The 20,494-nt window shown below is 43.7% G+C and overlaps 1 protein-coding gene across 3 annotated transcripts in view; it reads right to left on the minus strand.

Moving 5' to 3' along the window:
* Nucleotides 1-10,019: 10,019 nt before the first annotated feature.
* Nucleotides 10,020-20,494, minus strand: part of GTDC1 (glycosyltransferase like domain containing 1) — a 195,336-nt gene continuing 184,861 nt past the window's right edge. For all 3 annotated transcript variants that reach the window (XM_054515338.1, XM_036386338.2, XM_036386337.2), the window contains one exon: nt 10,020-10,424. In XM_054515338.1, coding sequence (XP_054371313.1) covers nt 10,311-10,424 — 114 coding nt within the window. In that variant the 3' untranslated portion in view covers nt 10,020-10,310. The remainder of the gene's footprint in view (nt 10,425-20,494) is intronic.

A 20,494-nucleotide genomic window follows, 5' to 3' on the forward strand; every position in this document is an offset into this window, starting at 1 on the left:
ACCACAGGGGGACAATAATCAAAGCCCTCCAGGAAAGTTAATGCTTTAGAGAGGAAAACAGTGAAGGCTGGAGGGTGGGCTGGCAGCTTGCGGGGAGAAGTCTCTTGATTTGAGATCGGTGTTCTTGGATATCAACCTCCCCACCTGAAAACAAAAAAAATGGCTGGAAGCGGCTCATGCTGCAGAAAAGGAGGTAAACTGCATTAAATGACACTGAAACTCCTTGTGTTTATTAGCTCTTACTAGAACTTAATAAAAAGAAGCAGCTTCATAAAGGTTGCGATATTTTTTTGTGCTGGGAGATGCCAAACAAACCAAGTCCAATTGATACAGGTGGTTCTTTAGAAGAGTAGAAAACCGTGTTTGTGGAAAATCCAGGATGAAAACATAATCCAGTGAAGTGCCCCTCAATGCCTTTTTCACAGCGATTTTCCTGACATTGCAAGGATAGCAAGGAGGGCTGGGAGGGCCTGGCTTTTGGGCTGAAGGGTGTTTCTGCACAAAAGGAGATAGTTGAGGGTGGTTCAGGAATGAAACTACCATGGCTTGCAGGTACTTGCACTGTGTGCTCATTGCTTTGCACAGAAAGATTTTCAATGGAGCTTTTTAAGCCTTTACTGTAATGTTGGAAGTCATTTATTTTATACCATGACACAGACCCTACATTAAAACTATCACTGCCAGGAGTCCCTGCGAATGTAACTATTTTTATGGACCAAATGTTGTGGGTCAATGTTTTAACACGGGCTTGTTGTACAGTATATTGCTCAGTAAAGCGTCCCTCCACTGCAGGCGTTTAATGGTCTGTCTGTTGCGGAGCCCATTACCACAATTCTGCACTCTTTCTTGGCTTTATTAAAGCCCAGAGAGTCAGAGATGCCCGTGGGTGGCACAGGGCACAGACACTTTTCAAAAGTGACCTGCAAATCCTCCAGGTTTAAGGTGAAGACTCCCAGCCCACGAAAGCAGCTGCAATCACACAGGACCCCCTCTCAGGGAAAAACAGCAAAAAACTTCCACTATTTTATTTCTTTTTTTTTAATTTTTTTTTTAACGTAACGCTGGGGCCACTGTCCTAGATTTCCCTGGCAAGCAGACTGAAAAAGGCTCTTCCCCCGTGCCGGGTGAAGCCTCCCAGCCCGGGTTGGGATGATGCTACAGGAGGGGTCCTGTCCCCATCCCAGCACTTCCAGCCAGGCGTTCATTTTTGGCGAGCTGCCAGAGGAGGGTGCTCTGTTGTTAGAGGAAGACCCTCCAAATTGCAGAGACTGGCAGAGAACAGAGGAGCAGGAATCCTCTCTACCTTACATCTCCCTTCAGGAAAGAGACACTCTGGTGCCCGCTTTTTTTTTTTTTTTTTTTTCCCTTTCCTCCCCCTCCTTTTTTTGTCTCATTCTGTCACTCTCTGGTTCTTTTACAATAGCAACAACAATGATCTTGTCTAAATGATTTCACAGGCTATTATTCAGGCACTCAACTTTTAACATTTCAATTTTGTCATTTTGTTGCTACACAAAAGGTGCACTTCTCCAGTATAATGTTCTGAGAATTATGTCAATGAGCAGTAATGGCTTTTAACATTAACTTGATCATTAACAACTACATTATCTGTGGCATAATCAGCACCTCAGTCTATTGTGTCATATTACTGTACAGATTTTGGAAATGAAGGCCCAGTCTAAGCAAAAGTTCCCTGCATTCAGCTGTGATTTTTCTTTTAACTGAAATGCTTTTAAAACACTTAATAATTTTTGTGAATACTTTAAAATTGGGTTTATGTCAGTTTGTTTTGCGTCTGGAACTGGGGGATATTTTTTTTAAATTATTTTAAGAGCATCCAGGTTGGGATTTGAAATAGGTCAACTAGGGCAAGTTATCTAAACCAGCACAAGCTGTGGACCAATTCCAGAAAGAGTATCTACTCTGAAAGTTGCTCATATCCAAAGCCTGCTCCATTTTTACCTCAGTTTTACTCAATCTGTTCCATAAATTTACCAACAAAAGCTCTGCAGATGTTAATGCTTTTATATTGCTAGACAGAGGGCTGCCAATTTTAATTTGCCCTTGCCAAGGAGTCAAAGGTAACTGGAGAGTTTCTAGTTCATTTTCCATGTTTACTAAATAAAATTGCCCTAAGATTCACTTCCACACATCCTTCTTGTCTGTTAACAAATCCCACAGCCTTTTGTCCATAAATTCAGGTTCTTGGGCACAACCTTTCCTGGGAGAGAAGGATCAGCATCCCTAACTCCTCTTACATACTAAGGACCAGTGGTCTAACTCTGGGGAAAGCCTTTATCACTCCAGATGGAAATAAATCTATTGATTTTAATTGAGCTATGCTGATTTGCTCCAACCAAGCACCTGCCCAACTCCCTGCACTTCTCCAGAATCTCCCATTAGGATCTCAGACACGATGGTTGTGACCTCTCATAAATCAGGATGTGGAGTGGCAACCCCCCACACCTGACCCTTACATTCCCCCCTTCTTCCCAGACTGGAAAACAGCAAAGCCACGGGTAGGGAAACGACCATCAAAAGGTCACAGGCAAGGCAGGGGCCAATCCAGGATCCAAAGTGAGTTCTCCTGGCTCTCACATGAGTGCTTTATCCACTGGACCGTATCTGTCCATGTGTTAAAGATGAAGTGCCATGGACTCAGGGTCATTATGTGCTCTGCTGCTTACACACCTCATCAGCTTTTATGGCCCTACTGGTCAGTGGTTACACCAATGCTCTGGTGTCCTGGGGATGTTTCCATGCTGTCCAGGTTTACCAAAGGCAAATAGGAAAAAGGTCCTAAAACTTGAGGGAAGCTTCTAAAGCACCAGTATAGCCTGTATGGAGTCACATACTAAGGGGCATTTTTTTCGGATGAGCAGGTGTTCCCACATGGAAAAGGGCATCCTGAAGTGGGAACAATCATGGAGAAGGCTCCCAGAGTGGGCAGAGAGTGGTTGAGTGCCCACCATGCAGTAAAAAAATCCCAAAGCAGCTCCACCCTGCTGTGATGGCAGAGAACACTTTATTTGCCATTTTCCACTTGACATGTCCTGATACACCCTAAATGCACAAACAATGGGAACATCAGGTCACAGGCACTCCAAAAATGGGGAAACCTGCAGCTTTGAGGAGGATGAGTGTTTTGTGGCTGCATTACTGTCTAATGCAGCCAGGAGCTGAATAGCAATGAAAATAATCATTTAGCTCTATGTGTAAATAATTTCATTCTAGTAACAGTTACAATCATAACAATAATGAAAACAATCACAGAGACTCAGAGAAGCATTAGAAAGATGCCACATTTAATTTACAGAGTTAGTTAAGCTAAGTCTTACATGAAAGAAATATTTTTAATATAGTAATTAGATATTTGTTGGAAAATTCTTGCCTTATTCTTCAACCAGTTTTTCACTGTGGTTATTTTTAGATGTTACTGTGGTTCCTAGTGTTCATAACACCTCTGGCTATGGGCTCAAAGATGTGCTTGGGCTGCCTCAGTGCTACAGCACCAGCCTCAATGCCACTGTTCTCCAATGGGAGAGAGGGATGTGAACACACTGCTGTATCCCCAGGGAGCAACAAGGAATTCAGGTTCAATTTTCAGGCTGAAAAACTCATCTTTAGAAACTGAAACCTCTGGGCATCTGGTGAGTGTGATCCAAGCAGAGCTCCTTGTGTTTTAGGACAATTTAAATGAAAAACTGAAACAAGATAAAATCTTTCTTGGAACTTTGTGAGCAAGCATGAGCAGGCATGAAATCAGCTTTAAAGAAGATGGAGGCACATGGGTGCCTGGACAGCTTTTCGCAGTTGTGCCACTGGGATGTGGTTACACATCTCCACTTGGGAGAAGGCTCAGGTAGATTGACACTTAAGGCCACATGCCTGAGGCATTTCAACCTTAAAAGTGCACTCACTCCAGAAATAAAAATTTTGTTTTGCACATTCACAGTGTCATGTCTTTGTTGATTTTTTTTTTCAGTAATTCCATTATCACAAATCACAGGACTGTCAAATACCCCAGGACTAGGAAATCACAGCCCAACAAGCAGCAGATGCCCTTTTGGAGGTTTTAAACTACATTCATTCATTTTTCAAATCCCACACACAAACTACCTACAACTTATCCACAGCAAAACCCAAGACAAAGCCTGTAAAATGCACCACCCTACCTTATTCATTGCTTCAACTAATTTAAGTCCAGGGACTATCTCAAGAAATGAGAAGGAAAACCCAAGAGATTTCACACAAGCTGTTTGTGTTTAAGGACAGAAGTATAAGCTCGAATGCAACATAATTATGATGTCATTGAACACAGCAAAAGCTGCAGGGACACACTGTGTTTTCATCACAGCACTACTACTGCAGGCACATTTGAAACACTACAGCATCTTCAGACTATAATTATAACTGTCGTTTCTGTGGCTTCAAAGATAATAGAACTTGTTCATAACACTTACACAATGCCAATGTGCTGCATGCAAAATACAGACCCAGTGTCACAGGCAAAATATTCCCACCAAGATACCTGCAGACCAGCAGGTTATGATTTAGTATCGTTGTGAGCAGGAAATAAAAATGCAACACTAGAGATACAACAACCAAATCCTTCCACCTAATCAGATAAACCAAGTTAGACTTGCCTGGTTAACTGAAGGACAGATTCAGCTCTTGAGAAACAACCAATTCCAAGACCATTGTGGCTTGCACGTCCTCATCAGCATTCCTCAACGGGGAGACATCATGAAACATGAAAAAATTTCCAGCAGCAAAGACAACTGACAAGGGTGAGGGGAAGTGGAGGGGGAAATGAAGCCATTTACCAGTGCCCATGCTCCCCAGCCTCCTCCCAGCCCATCTGAGGTGTTGGTGGTGTGGTGCCTCCTCACCCCACCACAGGGAGCTCGCAGCTGTGCCTCCCCCCAGGTGCTGCAGATGGGGTTTCCAGGAGGTCCTTCCAGTCAGGAATCACCTACAGCTGTTGTACAGGAAAGGAGAGAGTGGATCTCACACAGTTAATGGATAAGTTCACTCATCTTCACCACCTTGCTGTTCAGCTTCACCCACAGAGGTGCAAAGAGAGGCAGATGTGGCATTTGGCAAGCTGTCAAGGCACATCTTTCTTTTTAAAAGTAAGGTGCATTTCCCTGGCTGCTCTCAGCCCAGCCCTTCTGTCTGTAACAGCTCTGCTGCCTGCACTCAGGATGCCCTTTTCAAACGTGGGCAAGGAAGAGCAGGGTGATGCAGGGGGAAAACAGCCATTTTCTCCAAGAGCAACCCAAAATGGAGACCTGCACTTTCCACCTCACTCTTTTGCTGAGAGCTGCCCTCAATCCTCGCAGACAATTCCTCCTGGAGGTGTTCATTTCACCAGACACCAGGCAGGCCAAATTCACCTCCCTGGACTTACCAGCCATGGGTGCAGCCATCCTGCCACACACAGGGTCTCATGCTGCACCTGTAATATGACACAGGGTCTGGATGCCACCACCCTGACATCAATCATAGGCACAACACATAAACTTTCAGTTTTACCAGCGGTGTCATTTTTATTGTTTCATCCATCACACTGCACTCCTCACTCTGCAGGCAGTCTCTCCCTCTAAGTATTTCTTGGAGTTGTGGAGCCTGAGGACAGAATTGAAGCTTTGGAAGTATCATAAAGGTTATTCCCATTGACACCCACCACAATCTTATTGTCTCTCCAGCTAAATAGTAGGGGTCACTTGGAAAGTTAATGGTGATGCTGCTACCAAGAGTCTTGTGATGCCTGCACTTCCTGTCAGAAAAACACTCAAAGTGAATCTGAAATCAAAGTAGACAAAGCTAAAGTTCTGCTTATGAATGTCCCACCCAGTCACAGCAGTGTTGTCTACTTTGATTTCAAATTCACTTTGAAACTCTCCAAACAGGAGGCGCAGCTCTACCTTGGGAGCAGAAGATGCAAAGTGGGAACTCCACCCTTTTACTTCTCACCTAGCTGGTGCTAACAGGCCTAACAAAAACCATAATAAGCCCCTAATGCCAATTCCAGAAGGGAATTATCTACCCACGTTATCCTTTGGTGCTTGTGCTTGCCGGCATGGGCATACAGGGCTTTTTATTATTCCAGAAACCACTGAGTGCAAACGGAGCAGCTCGTTCCAGCTGAACTGGGACTTTCTGAGTGAGATTTTGGAAAGTAGTTTCCTTCTTGGAGCTGAGATGGGATTTTTCTGGCTTAAGCAAAGTGGGAAATTGTCCACAGTCCTTAACTTCCACTCCTAGCATATTTTCACTCAGTAATTTGCAAGCAAAACAGTCCAGAAAATGCTTGGTCAGAACAACAAGTTTTTATAGCCACTTTATTTGAAAGAGCAGAATATTTTTGGTAATGTAGTTGGAATGACAGGCTCCCTAATTTTTTAGTACAACATTTGCTGCTTTTGCACACATTTATACCTTTGGATCTAGAGACAAAATTGAGTAGCAACTGCACCATGAGTGGAGTCAGGAGGCACGAACAACCCTCCTCTCTCCAGAGCATGGGGGAAACAATGGACTCACTGGAATGATAAGAGAGGACATTTTTCATGGAGACCAAACCTCCCAGAGCAAGCCAATTCCTGCCTTCACAGTGCTACTTCTTTCCTGATGACACTTAGCTGGGAGCTGGGAAGGGCAAAGCTGGCAGACTGGAAGATTGCCTAATGTGCTGTGACTGACATGTAATCGAATATTCAACCACTGGTCCTCATGTCGGTGGTAAAGTGAATATGACACCCTTCAGCTTAGTTGTGATCACGCCTCGTTCTTCTGCAAACAGTTTCATAAAGGTGCAGCCTGGCTCCTTGATGAGGCGGATGTGTGAGATGGGGAGAGCAGTCACGGAGGTCACCTGCTGCTGGGAACGTGCCGAGGACCTGCCAGGACTGACCTTTAAATGCCAACCGCATCCCCGCCGCGCCCCCGCGCCGAGGTGGGACCGCCACACGCTCTGCTCTCACAGCCACCATCGTGCTCGATGGCCTGGACAAGCCACCTGTTCAACATCAGAGGGGTCTTTATCTCTCAGAACCTTTTTGGATCTGTCAGTGTCGAAAAAAAAAAAAAAAAAAAAAAAGAAAAAAAAAACCGACAGACATACACACACTTCTTAAAAAAAAAAAAAAAAAAAAAAAAAGAACATTTGGACGTGAGAAACCCCAAGGGAAGGAACTCAGATGTTCGGGTCAGGCCTTAGAAAAGGTATCAATTCTTCTTTCCACTTAGCACAGGCTGCTGCCTGCCCAGGCTCTTTGTCTCTGCCCTCTTCCCAGTACAGAAAGCATTTCCCTTTTAAATGACATCTGAGCGCTGACATGCTGGAGGCACCCATCCTGCATCATCTCTGGCAGATGGTGCAGCTGGCCACGATTTTCGGGATTGCTTAAATAAAACCACAGTGCCATATCAAGAAATGTAGAGAAAACGCTCAACAGTGCTTAAGATGTTTAAACATCACAAACTGTCTAAGACTTCAGCTCGCTGCACTGCGCATTTTTGGTGATGTAACTGTTCTTATTGATGGCAACAGTGAAATCTCCATCATGACTCACTTCATTTTCTTTCTGGGAGGCAGAGGCAAATCCTGTGATATTCCTGCTCTGACCCAGTATTAGATTCTTTCACCTTGCTATGCTAGGAAGTTTGGACAGCTGTAACAACACAAGTCAAATGCTTGAGGTTTTTGGAGAAGGGAGCTCCCATGCTGACAGCATCAGGTCTGGGATGCCCTGATGCCATCAGACAAAAAGCTGACCCACTCCCACAGCCCACAAAGCCAGAAGCACCTCTGCATGGCTTTCACAGACATCCAAGCAGTTTCAGTGTAAGCAGCAATGCTCAAGCCAACATAAATGCTGTTTTTCCTTTTCCCCTATGGTTTTGCTTGCCTTGAGCTAATTAGCCTGATGGCCATTTCCCTGCCCCCCAGAGATATCACATTTAGTGGTATATGTATTTTGGGAAAAAAAGCCTTTTAAGTGAAAATTGTCATTGTTGGGATCCAGGAGTCATGTAGTTCTTTTTAGCTCTACAATAAGTCTTCAGCTTTTCTGCTCGTGATTAAAAAGCTGGGATACTGGAAAATAGTAATGCTAGGAAATTTTTAGTCATAACTAAATGAAATGTGCTGTTGTGAAAGTGAAAAAAGGGATTTAATTCCAACTTATCAGGGCTCTTTCGAGAGTTTAAGCCCTGGTAGATCCCAAAATACATGAGATAACCTTGCAGCATTTGTGAAGTTTCCACAAGAAAGCCATTACCTGTAGGGGTCAAAGGAGACCTCTCCCATCTGCACTGCAGTAAAGCTACTGAATCCAGTGATATCTGGAAACTGCCTAAAATTTACTACCTTTCCCAACAAGAGAGGCACTTGGGATGCCTCTCTTGAGGCAAAATGAAGGGGCCTTGATTTTTTTCTCCAAACCCTCCGCAGTGTTATCTTGCCTCAGGAAAGAGTGGCTGTCATGGCAAAGTGGAGCAGCTTGCAAAGACATTCAGAAAGTTCAACATGAAGCCAATCCCTGAGAAGCTGGGATGAATTCAGAAAGTTCAACATGAAGCCAATCCCTGAGAAGCTGGGATGAATTCCTGTGCAGTTGCAGGCAGGTATTTATTTATTGTGTGTGTCAACCAGCAAACCTCGAGACATTTCAGAACGCCATCACCCCAGCATCCTCCTCACATTGTCTTCCCTCATAGTCCCCAAACTAGCCGGGAAAGCAGCAAGGAAAGGGCAGGGGGAGCACTCCAGAGCTGCTCTCACATCTCTCCATGAGAGCAGAGCCGTGAGAGGGGCAGCTGGCTGCCCACCACGGGGAGCATCACGCGGCTCCACCGCGCTCAGGCACCTCGGGCCGCAGATGTTGGCTTTTACTGCTCAGGTCTCCCCTGTCACTGGGCCACCTGTACAGCACACTTAACACACAGCAGTTATTCTCTTGCTGTTTGCACTGGAATAATCTTGGCAGGAAGCAGCAGTTAAATCCAGGCATAATTTTTTACACCGTGTGTAACGCAAAAATCACCTCTTTGGACAAGTAACACGCTCTCATTGCCTTCTTGGTGGAATATGGTATTTCTTGTCCCGTCAGAAATTGGCCAAAATTGGTATTTAATATCTGAATGTCTCCATTCCAGACCCAGACTGCAATTCCTGAAAAAAAGGAAGGGAACTTTTACAAACTCTGGATTTTAGATGTGGGATACTGTTGGCCCTTTCTCAAATGCCAAGATGGTGAAAGGCAGCCCCATCACAGAGTTAGGCTTGAATGGAGGCCTCAAATTCAAACACAGATCCAAAATTTGAATGTGGCTTTTGGATTTAATCCCATTCCCAGCCATATCCATTTGATGTAGCAGAACAGGCTATCACACTGGCTGAAAAAGCACTTGGAGCATCTATTGCCTTCTTTTTTCAAGTGAATTTCAAATTCTCTTTGCTCAAACTTAGAGAGAGGTGACATAACTGAATATTACAAGAACATCATTTGCTGCTGCTGCCACTGCTGTTGAGGATATACAGTAGGCTTTTCCCCTCTGTTTGCTTTAAAAATTAGGTTGCTAATGATAATGCTCCTCTCAAAGATGATCTTGTACTTTTTAATGATACCCATAGTTTTCCTCCACATAAATGACTAAATCCTCACAGAAATCTCTGTCTTGATTAGCACTCCTGCTAGTAAAATTTCACATACTAAATCAGTACCAGCTGTAGCAAGAAAGAATGAAAAAGGCAAGTGTAAATGTTCCATATGCCCTACCAAATTGGCATCTGTGTCAGTAACCCTGTGTTTTTTTAAACAATTGTATACATACATTCTCAGAAGTGTTTTGCTCACAGGATTCTGCAAGCAAAATTTCCTCTGTTGGTACATCACTGAAATGTCACATCTAAAAAAACCCCAGCAAGGAGTTTTGCTGCTTCTCCTCCCCACACCCAACCCCAGCGCGCAATTCAACGAGTTACCCCGAGTTTGCCACACCTTTGTTTTGATGCCTGCTCCCCATAACCCGACTCTGGGACACTCCTGCAGAGCTGCTCCACATTTAGCACTCAGTTATTAGCAGCACCACCGAAAGCCAAAGCTGCTGGGGCGCTGTCGTTATTTCCAAGCTGAATTCAGAAGTAAGGACTCGGGTTCCAGCCCGGCTGCTGGGGAATGCTGCTCCCACGAGCCAGCAGCTCGTCTTTCGCGTGACTCACGAGCCATGATGATGCAGGAGGGAGCTCAGCCCAGAGCTCTGACCCAGAATGGGCAGTGACTCAGCTTCATCCTGCAAAATCATGGTTTGGGTGCAGGGTAGGTGAATGGTTGCAGCCTCTTGGACGGGCCTGACAGTTGTAAACTGGCTGAGCAGCAACTGCTCCATCGCTCTGCTGTGCAGGAGGAAAAAGCCTGGAATACAATACAGTAAATATCAGCACAATGCAACTTCCAAATAACCAACTACGTCCTCAGCAAAAACACTTTCAAGTCAGTTTGTGCCTATCCCACCACTGGAATTCAATCAGTATGGCAGAATAGACTTCCAAAGTTAAACAAACACTAACTAGGGCTCCAAATGGGTAGCAAATGCCTCAGCCTGCTGTGGAAAGGTGATATGGAGCCAGACTGTCCGCTGATGTAAGCCAACCTCACTTCACTGGACTTGGGTGGAGCTGTGATGATGATCAACACCAGCTGACTGCCTGATCCACTGCACACCCCAAAGCCAGCCATCCTCTTTCCCTGACATGGGATGATACAAAGTCAACAGGAAAAATTAAGGAGTAGTTAAGGGCATTAATAGGATGTTTCTGAGAATAATAAGATATTTCTTGCATTTCCAAAAAGTCAGGAAGACCCTCTTTCCCTCACACCTTGGCCATGACAAAGTGGTGACACTTGTTCTGATTTTTTTCCAGTGCAATGTGGAGTGTATATTTGCACATCATGTCATGCCTGTCTATGGTAATCAGAAGCCATTATTTCCAAAAGCTCAAAATTCCCTCCTGGACTCTGGCATGCCAAGTTTTACTTCACAGTGATTTCTTTCCTTTTTTTTTTTTTTTCATGGCTGATTTATAATTGCTGCAAACAGAAGTTTATAATGGAAATGCTGACAAAACCATAACTACAGTGTCACGTTAACACTACCATTGCTGCCTCTTTGTCAGACTTTCCTTTAACCCAATGAGCCAAGGCTTGGATCAAGTAGCAACAAAAGCCCAGAATACCCAGGGCATAAGAGACAGAGTGGAGAAGTGGAGACAAAACTCCTGGAATAAAATCTTTGCCTCACTGAAATCAAAGGGATTTTATCCTTGGTGTCAGTCTCACTTCTGCCAGACACTTGCTGTACGATTTGGAGAAATTTATCCTCTGCAAAATGGACAGGAAAATATGTCCTGCACTTACCTTACAAGTGTTGTAGCATAATTATCAAATCACACTCTTAAAGGAAAGAGGGAAAGGCTGAGGATAAATATAAACACTACCTACATATTTACCAAAAAAAAAATAGGGAAATATTATTCTAGGAATCCTCTATGCATGGAGGGTGGTGGGATTTTTAGTGTTCTGCCTGCATGTATTTACACAGAGACATCAATACAACATTTCCCTGCAACACCCTCATTATTTGGGTCTTCTCTCATGTTTGTGACTTTCAATTTTATTCCTGGGTTAGGTCTCATTCCTGACATTTTTATGTAGGTTTTGTATGCAATAATATACATACATTAGATGGTGTTGAAACCATCAACCCAAACTACTATTTTTAGCACGGTGCAGAGGATGGGACAGAGACATAAGTGACAATTAAAGAGAATATATTCAGAGCTGTCATCAGCAAATATTTTTTTTCTCTTGCCAGAAATCCTGGGTGCATAGAAGGGCCTCCTAGGCAAAGATTTTAAGGCGAAACATTCGGGTCATTCAAAAAAAACCCCAAACAAACCCACAAGTAAATGACATCACCAGGAGGCTGGGCTGCTCTGAGGTTCCCAATCGCCGACTTTGTGATAAAACTCTTATTTGCTCCCTCAAATTGCTGATCTGCCTCTCTGCTTCTGTACTACCCATGAACAGTGCCTGCAGATGTATATAATTTACAGAGCTTTCCTCATCAAGGGGATTAGGCAGCCCTCTTTCAATATGTATAAGAAGTACAAACACACACTTACCCACTATGTTTTACGCCTGCCTGCAACAAACAGCTGAACAGATTGTGATGAAATTCAGACATTGACAATCTGACAAAAAACTTCTTTTTTCCCTTAAAATCTGGCTTCCAGAAGTTTTGCAAATCTAAATATTTTATTTGAATATCGCAAGGGCCCCAATCTTATGGAAAGCCTACGAAGCAAACATGGAGATACGTGTAGTTAAGGAGGGGGAGAAAAAAAATAGCACAGACACATACACAAAACACATCTATTTGGTGCAACTTGCCAATTTTCACAATGACTCGGGTGCGTTTTCTCTGCCTGGCTCCTGAGACTGTAACTAGACTCCTCTAATAAGCACTTTTTGCCCACCAGAGTGTCAACGGTGCTTTAACAGTAGTTTCAGTGTCAAATTGCCCTTTCCTCAGCAGGGATTGTTAAGCCTTTCTGTATTATACTTCCAAGACTCTCACGAGCTGGAGTTGGGAGATATAATATTTTCTTTGAAGTTTGCATTTCACAACACACTGGGATGCAAACAAGCTCCAGTTTCTCAGTAGTCAAACAATTCTGGCACACAGGGACTAGGACTAAATATTGTACCAAATTTTCTAATTATGTCTTTGTGATATTTACTACACGATGTTAGGTGAAAGCAGATCCTAATCAATATAAACCCCCTTGTCTAAACAGGACATCTGGGCTTTGAAATATTCTGTTTGTTGTCTAGAAATTACCCTGTAGCAAGCCACTGTAACAATATAATATCTTAGTCATGGAAAACTTTGGAGTATTTCTGATAAACTTATCATAAACAGATGAGTGCTTTCTCTCTCTCAGTATTAAGGTGATGTAAAAAGTGAAGATAAAAGTCAGCTGTATGCATAAAATCATAGAGGCTTTTGCCAGCAAAATGCTGTGTTTACAAGTTTAAAAGATCCAAAGTCTGAAAAGGCAAAAAATTAGGATTCTTAAAGTAACACTAACTCAGCCACATGGCACATCCTGGCAAGCACATTTAGCAAAATAAACATTAGCATATTCATATACACATTTCTAGAGCAACGTATTTTTAATGTGGCCAAACTAATTCAACAATGGGAATCTCAACTTTTCTCATTTCAAGGCCAGATTCTCAGCTGGCAGAGACATATTATTTCAACAAACCGACATCACCGACAGCAGCGAAGCAGCAGAGCCGCCTCCTCCTGAGCAGGCAAGTGCCAGAGTCTGCTGCACTTAGGATGACAAGTCTCTCTTTCTGACTTCATTATCAATATTCATACAACAAGACAGACAGATGTGACTAAGAATCAGATCCTCAGATAGAATCCTGAGCCTTCCACCACAAAGGCATTTGCGAGAGTCACTTTTCCGCCTGTGTTTTGTCACGTAAGGGAATCGGGAGGAATCCAGCCCCCTCCCCGGCAGAAGGATTTCACAGCACAAGACAGGGGCAGTTGTAAGTCTTTGGCCCTGAATTCTGGATGTCGCTGATTTTTACTGATTCTCTCGGCTTTATCTGACAATTCCTTGATTTGTTCTTCCGACAGCAACAAGCTGCACTGGAGGGGAGCATCTCCCCGCTCATCACAGACGTGTCAGCGCAGGATCCATTCCCACACCCCAGCCTTCCCACAGAGAAAGTTTTGTGTGCCGAGGATATTCTCTGTGGATAACGAGGCAGATCCGGGCTCCCAGAGCAGCTGCCTTTGGCAAAGCTGGCTTATCCCATCACCCCCGAGTTGCCCTTGGTGGAGAGGATCTCTGGATGGCGCTGGGCCAGCTGCACCAGCCCTTCTGCCATCCCAACCTCCCAGCACATCCATCACACCAGGGCTCCAGAGCCTGGGATAAGGGGATCTAAAAATGACACAAAGCCCCCTTTGCCCCACCTTAATATGACCTATGCTAAATCCAGCTTGGCTGGGGCTGAGGATCAAGGCCCTTAGACACTCTTAACTTAATGCTCCAGGTAGGAATGCAACTCCCCCCCATCAGCCCCTGTTTATTTTTATTTTTCGAGTGCTCAAGGTCCTGCTCAGGACTACAGCCCCGCTGAGTGACACGCTCCATAAATATGGAAAAACCACAAAATTCTCAGTTTAAAGAAAGGTTACATGAAGAGAAGGCAGCAAGAGGCAATTGCATGCAAGTTGTTTGTATATACTATGTGTACATAGTTTGTTGTTTGATATTTTTTTTTGCCAAGGATCTTGAACCTCACCCAGCTGGACTTGGAGGCATCCGGAGTGAGTTGGTTAATTGCTAACAGCCTTCATAGAGACACACAGGGAATTAATCCTCAGATCACCTCTTTTCCCCTTACAAGTCACAAAAAAAAAAAAAAGAAGAAAAAAAAATGAGAAAAGCTTAGCTGTCCGTACTGTTTCCAACAGTAAATGTTACCATTTCAGAGTTAGATATGAAAGGAAAAAAAATAAAACTGGAAAGCACTTCACACCTTTGAGCTCTGTAGCCTGTTAACAAACTGGAGAGATATTGGCAAAGAGGTTCAAAAGTTAGTAGGGGCGACAGACAGAAGAACAGACAGTGCAATTGCTTCATTTCCATAAGTGCTCATGCCAAAAAAATCAGATCTGATTAATAATTAAAAAACAAACAAACAAAAACCCCCATTATTTTGAGAATCAAGAATAAGCCTGACTGGAAAGTTCAGAAAGCCCTGGACATATAAAACCAAAAGGTTATGGGGCAAATCCTGACTTTGAGGGTTTTTTTAAGCCCTTGCACATGAGTTGGATGGCTCCCATCCCACAGGGACACCCCCCCTCCCCTGGGACCCTCAGCAGGAGCACCCAGGCCACAGGGTGGGAATGGGCACCTGAGAGCCCTGGGCCAATTCCCCAGAGGCATCCCCAGGCTCTGAAGATCTAAAGATCCCCTGAATAATCCTATTCAGGGACAAGAATTATAACCATGAAGGGCAAAAATGGAGGGAAATGGGATCCTTCCTCAGGCCCCTGGCAGACACGGAGAGGACAATGGGGAAATAAGATCTAGCACAAAAGTTTCCTCGAGTACTTCTTCAGCCACCGCGGTTTCAGATGAGAATTTCCAGAGGCAGGAACTAAAAGAATATTGTGATTTTCTTTGGGGGATTAATCACTTAGCTGCTTGTTACCTTTCGTTAGAGGCATGACACCCCATAACCTTGCTGCACAAGGCACCAGATGTCCATTTAAATGTCAGTTTTGAACGAAAAAATGTTTGTTTTCCCATTTGAGTCCACAAAGTTATTTTCTTTCTGCTAAACCCCCATGAATTTTAAGGCGAGCAGACACCAACACGTGTTACAAATGATTCAGAGGGGTGCTGAGTTCTCTGGGTGAAATTAAATAAATAAATAAAGGCAGTCCTTCCTCCTGCTTGCATTTGCTGGGGACGCGTATCCCCTTACAAATAAAAAAAGTATTAAGAATATGTTATGAAAAATAACAAAGAATAGCAGAGAAATCTAAAAGTGAGTGGCACTTCAGATGGAGTTTAGCAAATTAAGTCATTGAACTGAAGAGGAGATTAATACCAAACAAGGTGCCCCTTCTTCTGAAGTAATGAATATTCTTCAAACAGCAAGGGAGCACTGACTGCTGTTTGATGCTGATGACATTGAAAATTTAGGAGAACAGAAATTCCATCATTTTTCATTTGTATGCAAATGCGCCTGTTCCAGAAATTAACCCCTGAACCCCATGTCAGTTTTCATCTGGAGGAATTCTCTTCGCTCGCATCACACAGCGCAGCCTTTGCTGCTATCCTGGGGTCACTGGGGCTTCCCCGCACACAACAACACAAAACCCTAAAACAAAACAACCAACCGAAAAAAAAAAAAAAAGCCCCCCAAAAAAAAACAAAAAAGGGAAGAAAGTAGGGTGGGGGAAATAGGCCAAATCATGCCAGGCTTTGTTTCCCCCCATTAATGGGGTATAAAGGAGCAATAGAAGCCAAGCCTGTTGTAAAATGCACATCTCTAATGCCTGGCTCTGGGTCCTGGCATCATTGTCATGCAAAAGGCAGCTCTACCTCTTTAGGCAGAGCAGCACCCACTAATCACTTCCACTGGTGTTAAGGTGAACCTTGGGCCAATATACAACCCGTATTACTCTTCCTTTCAGCTCGGGCTTCCACTGTTAAAAAGTTCCTTTGTCACTTAGCACCTTAGACAAATGCGACTATCTGCATCTGAAGGGGAAAGAGATGATGGAGGTTTTTTAATTGATGTGGATTTAATTATGCTAATTTAGACAGCTGTAAAGCCTTTTCAGTAGAGCTGCATAATGGGACCAGCAAATACAGGTGTCCTTCACTGCAGGCGCTTAATGTTTAACCTCAGTCGTTTTGTAAGGAAGGGAAAATGCAAAGTAATGGTTAACCAGCAGAAAGCTCTATTTCTTGAGGACCTAAAGAGGACTCTTCACTTTGATTCCCCCTGCAATCCCATTGAGGGCTGCAGAAATCCACCCACGCTGAGCAGAGCACAAATACTTTTCATTGCAGTGATGAAGATGAGGCTGAGGCAGAAACAAGAGGGTTCCGGTCTGCCACAGACTTCAGCATCCTGCACATCCTGTCCTTTGCTTAATTTAGGCCATCTCTGAATAAATGCTCAATTTGAGACAGCCCTTTCTTGTCCTCTTTTTAAATCTTTTGTATCTGACCACCTACAGCACCAGCCACGATTAAAAGCAGTAAGTAAGGTATTTTCTTTGGGTGTTTTCTTGATGTCTTATCCAGACCCCTCTGAGGCTGCTATGATTTCACCTTTCCCAATATTCCTTATCCTACACCCTACATCCTTTCTCTAGGCTGGGGCTAACACCCCCAGGGACCATTTGGAAATTCAATTACCAGGTTTGGCTGGGAGTTTGGCCAGTTTGGATCCCCAGGGTGGTCATGCACCATGGAATATCAGCACTGCTCCCAGGGAAGAGCAGAAATCCTTGGCCAAAGGTGAGGAAGGGACCACTGAGCTTTTTTAATATAGAAAGAATCACAGCCCAGATGTGCCTGTGGGTGTTGGAACCAGATGATCTCTAAGGTCCCTTCCAATCCAAACCTTTTTATGATTCTGTGATTCTGTGATTCTTTGACTGCCAGAGGCAGCCTCAGTGATCAGGTGTCATGTGTCCCTTGAGGCTCTCCTGTTCAGTAGCACTGTCTTATTTGTATGACCACTACTTTTTCTTTTTTTTTTTTTTTCCTTTTAATAGAAATTGTTATTTATTAAGCACTTATTAGAGCAGGAAAGAAACCTTTGGCTTACAAGTTCTGGTAGACTTCACTGAAGCAATTTCAGGTGTTACTGGCTGATTTACTTGTCACTCATTGCTGATGCAGCAAGCACAGTCTGCTCAGGAAGGTGGACTTTGGGCTGTGCTTTCCCCCCAGAACATCTCTTTTTCAAAGGAGTGCTGCCAGACTGGTGAATATGTATGGAAATATGTACTACACCATCAGATGGAGCTGATTTGAGGAAGGCAGGAGAGAGAAGATTAAATTCAGATACACAAAACTATCCACAGCTACATCTTTAGGTCTCCTGAGGCTAAAGAGATTGCAGAAGTGCTCTCCCAGCACATGATGCAGAGCGAAGCCCACTGGGAGCTGCTCTGCCTGTCTGTGTCTGTCTCCACCATGGTGGCACCTGGGCACTGCACTGTCTCTAATCATTCCTAAAGTGCAGTAGAAACGGCCTTTTATCTCATTTTACACTGTGCTTATACAGTTTGCCCAAGGTCACTGAGAGCAGAGACAGAGTTTCAGATTTTTACCTTTTTTTTCCATTGTTTGACGCCCCACTGCAACCCCCTCTTTCCCCACCTTTTCCCTCCCTGTCTGCATTTCACCTTCTTAGCTCCAGGCACTGGCTATGGCAATCCTCTCCATTTTGGCAAGAATTCCTGTTTTGGGAAATGCTAACAATGGCCACTGAGGGGTTAGCAAAGTCCTGTACTTCAACCAAATTTCCCAGCTTCCAAGTCTGCAAATTCTGCTGCCTGGATACAAATAATTCTCCCCAAACACGAAGTCCCCTCATCCCCTCAGCTGCTCCTCAGGAACACCAAGTGCAGAGTGCTCCACAGCTATTATATTCACATGCATGCATTATATAAGCATTCGCCTGATGAGTTAGAGGGTGACAGTGTCAGTCATCCTCCCCTTCACCTCCTCCTGTGGTCCAAAGCTGGATTCAGCACCTGGGGGCTCTCATGGCCAGCTGAAGGGCCAACCACCAGTTAATCTGGGAGATATCCTTCCCAGCAACCACACCTGGCTTCCTGGCCCACTTCCCCCAAATTCTCCTCGGTCGTTCTGGCAGCTGGGACACCGACAATGCACCCGGGGTTGGGCTGAGCTTTCCTCCTGGCTGCTCTGAGCCCTCTGGTGCCATTTTCCTTGACTCACCCTTGGTTATGGTGAATGGTCTCTGTTACATTTTCAAATAACCTGATATCCACACGAAAGGCTTTGGGGTAGGCTTTATTTCAAGTGTTATCCATTCTTATGTTTGCCCGATGCAGAAATGTAAGAATTGGTCCTAGAGCCAACCAAATCCTGGTGCTTAGCCCAGCAGCAGATCGAATTTCTTCTGCATACCCAGGATGAAAATGCACAGGCTCTCTACCAGGGACAGCCAAGATACAACATACCAATGTGAGCACTCTGTTCTGTATTTTAACAGATTTTAGGAATTTGTGGGAATTCTCTTTAACACTTGGGAAGAAAAGATCTGAAGAAATGCTCTAACAAAAAAATATACAAATGGGTGCTTTGATAACTATAAAGTTGCTTTCTTGGATCGAGAGCCCACATTAGGAACCAAATAAAATATTTAAAAGCAAAAATCCTGCAAAGTTTCCTCCCACAAAAGGGAAAATATGGTCTATGCTATACCAGACCTTCCTTTTGCAAAATCTGTTTAGGAGTTGCCATGTAACAAGCAGGATTCAACAAAGAGTTTGACAATTTCTGTTAAAGTTGCATTTATACATATTTCTAGGAATGTTTGGTTTGATTTTTCTTTAAAACCAAGAATCAAGTTGCATTTCAGACCACATATAAATATAATTTTGCTCTCACATAATGCTTTTGTATCTGGTGTAATTCCGTTTACTGCAGTGGTGTTACCTTTCAGTTACCCTAATGGGAACAAGAGCAGAATTACACTGATAAAAAAAGCTGCTCACAGAAAGAAACAACATAGAGGAATAAATACTTCCTGTGGCTTATATAATATATTTGTTTGTCCAAATTGTAGCAAAGACATTTATTTCAACGAATATTGTTTGATCAGCAAGAGTAAACACTGATATGTCTTAAACACCAACATGCAGTTTTTACAATTCATCAAACAACACCTAAGATTGTTTAGCTGGTCAACTAAAAGAAACAACAAAAGGTTCCAGGTCATATAATTATACCCTTCTGTTTCCCAACTTTCTTAGAAATCTCTGCCTAAAAATAACCCCAGCATCCGGATGCCTTGCAGAATTGGCTTATTTAAAAACATAAAAAAACTCTTATTGCAGCCTTAGCCATTTTAAGGTCTGGGTGCTGACACAGAGTAACAGTGCTTAGCACTACTATATACCGCTTTCCATCTCCAAAGCACTTTACAAACATTAGCTAATTAATCCTCACAACACCCCTGTGAGGTAGGTAGGTAAGTATTGTCATCCAATTAGGTAAGTATTAAGCACTGTTATCCCACCAGATAAGTATTAAGGTCTCCCATTTTACTGGGGATCCTGAGGACAACAGGTTAAGTTGCTTACCAAAGGTCACAGGGGGAGCTGGTGGAACAAAACTTGGGATGCTTTGGTTTCTTGGGGGCTATTCAGGCATCCAGGCAGCATCCGGGGCTGCTTCCTCCACAAAGGCATCCCTCACCATCCACATGGAAATTAGGGCTTTCTATACCCCTCCAAGACACACAGTGATGGGTACAGCACGGTGGAAAAGATGTGCTTGAGGAACACAGCTTCTCCCTCTTTGGGGTGGGCAAGGATGACATTGCCCAGCAAAGCTGTCAGGAAGTTTTTAAGAATAAAGGTCTTGGATCAGGGCATCTTCCTGTGCCCTGACACGCATCCAAAAGTATCACCAGGCCTTGCCAATCAAAAGCTCCTTCTTCCCCTCTCAATTTGCCTTTCTTTCCCACTATTCTACAAAGATGGTCTTGTATTAAAGCCTCACAAAGATATAAACCTTTCCACTGTGGTTTGCATCTCCTGAACATAAAAAAAGTCCAATTTGAAGCCCCAGCTCAGAGGCTTCCAGGTTTTAAAGGGAGGCTTG

The sequence above is a fragment of the Molothrus ater genome, chromosome 7 (assembly GCF_012460135.2).
Source record: "Molothrus ater isolate BHLD 08-10-18 breed brown headed cowbird chromosome 7, BPBGC_Mater_1.1, whole genome shotgun sequence".
NCBI classification, from domain to species: domain Eukaryota; kingdom Metazoa; phylum Chordata; class Aves; order Passeriformes; family Icteridae; genus Molothrus; species Molothrus ater.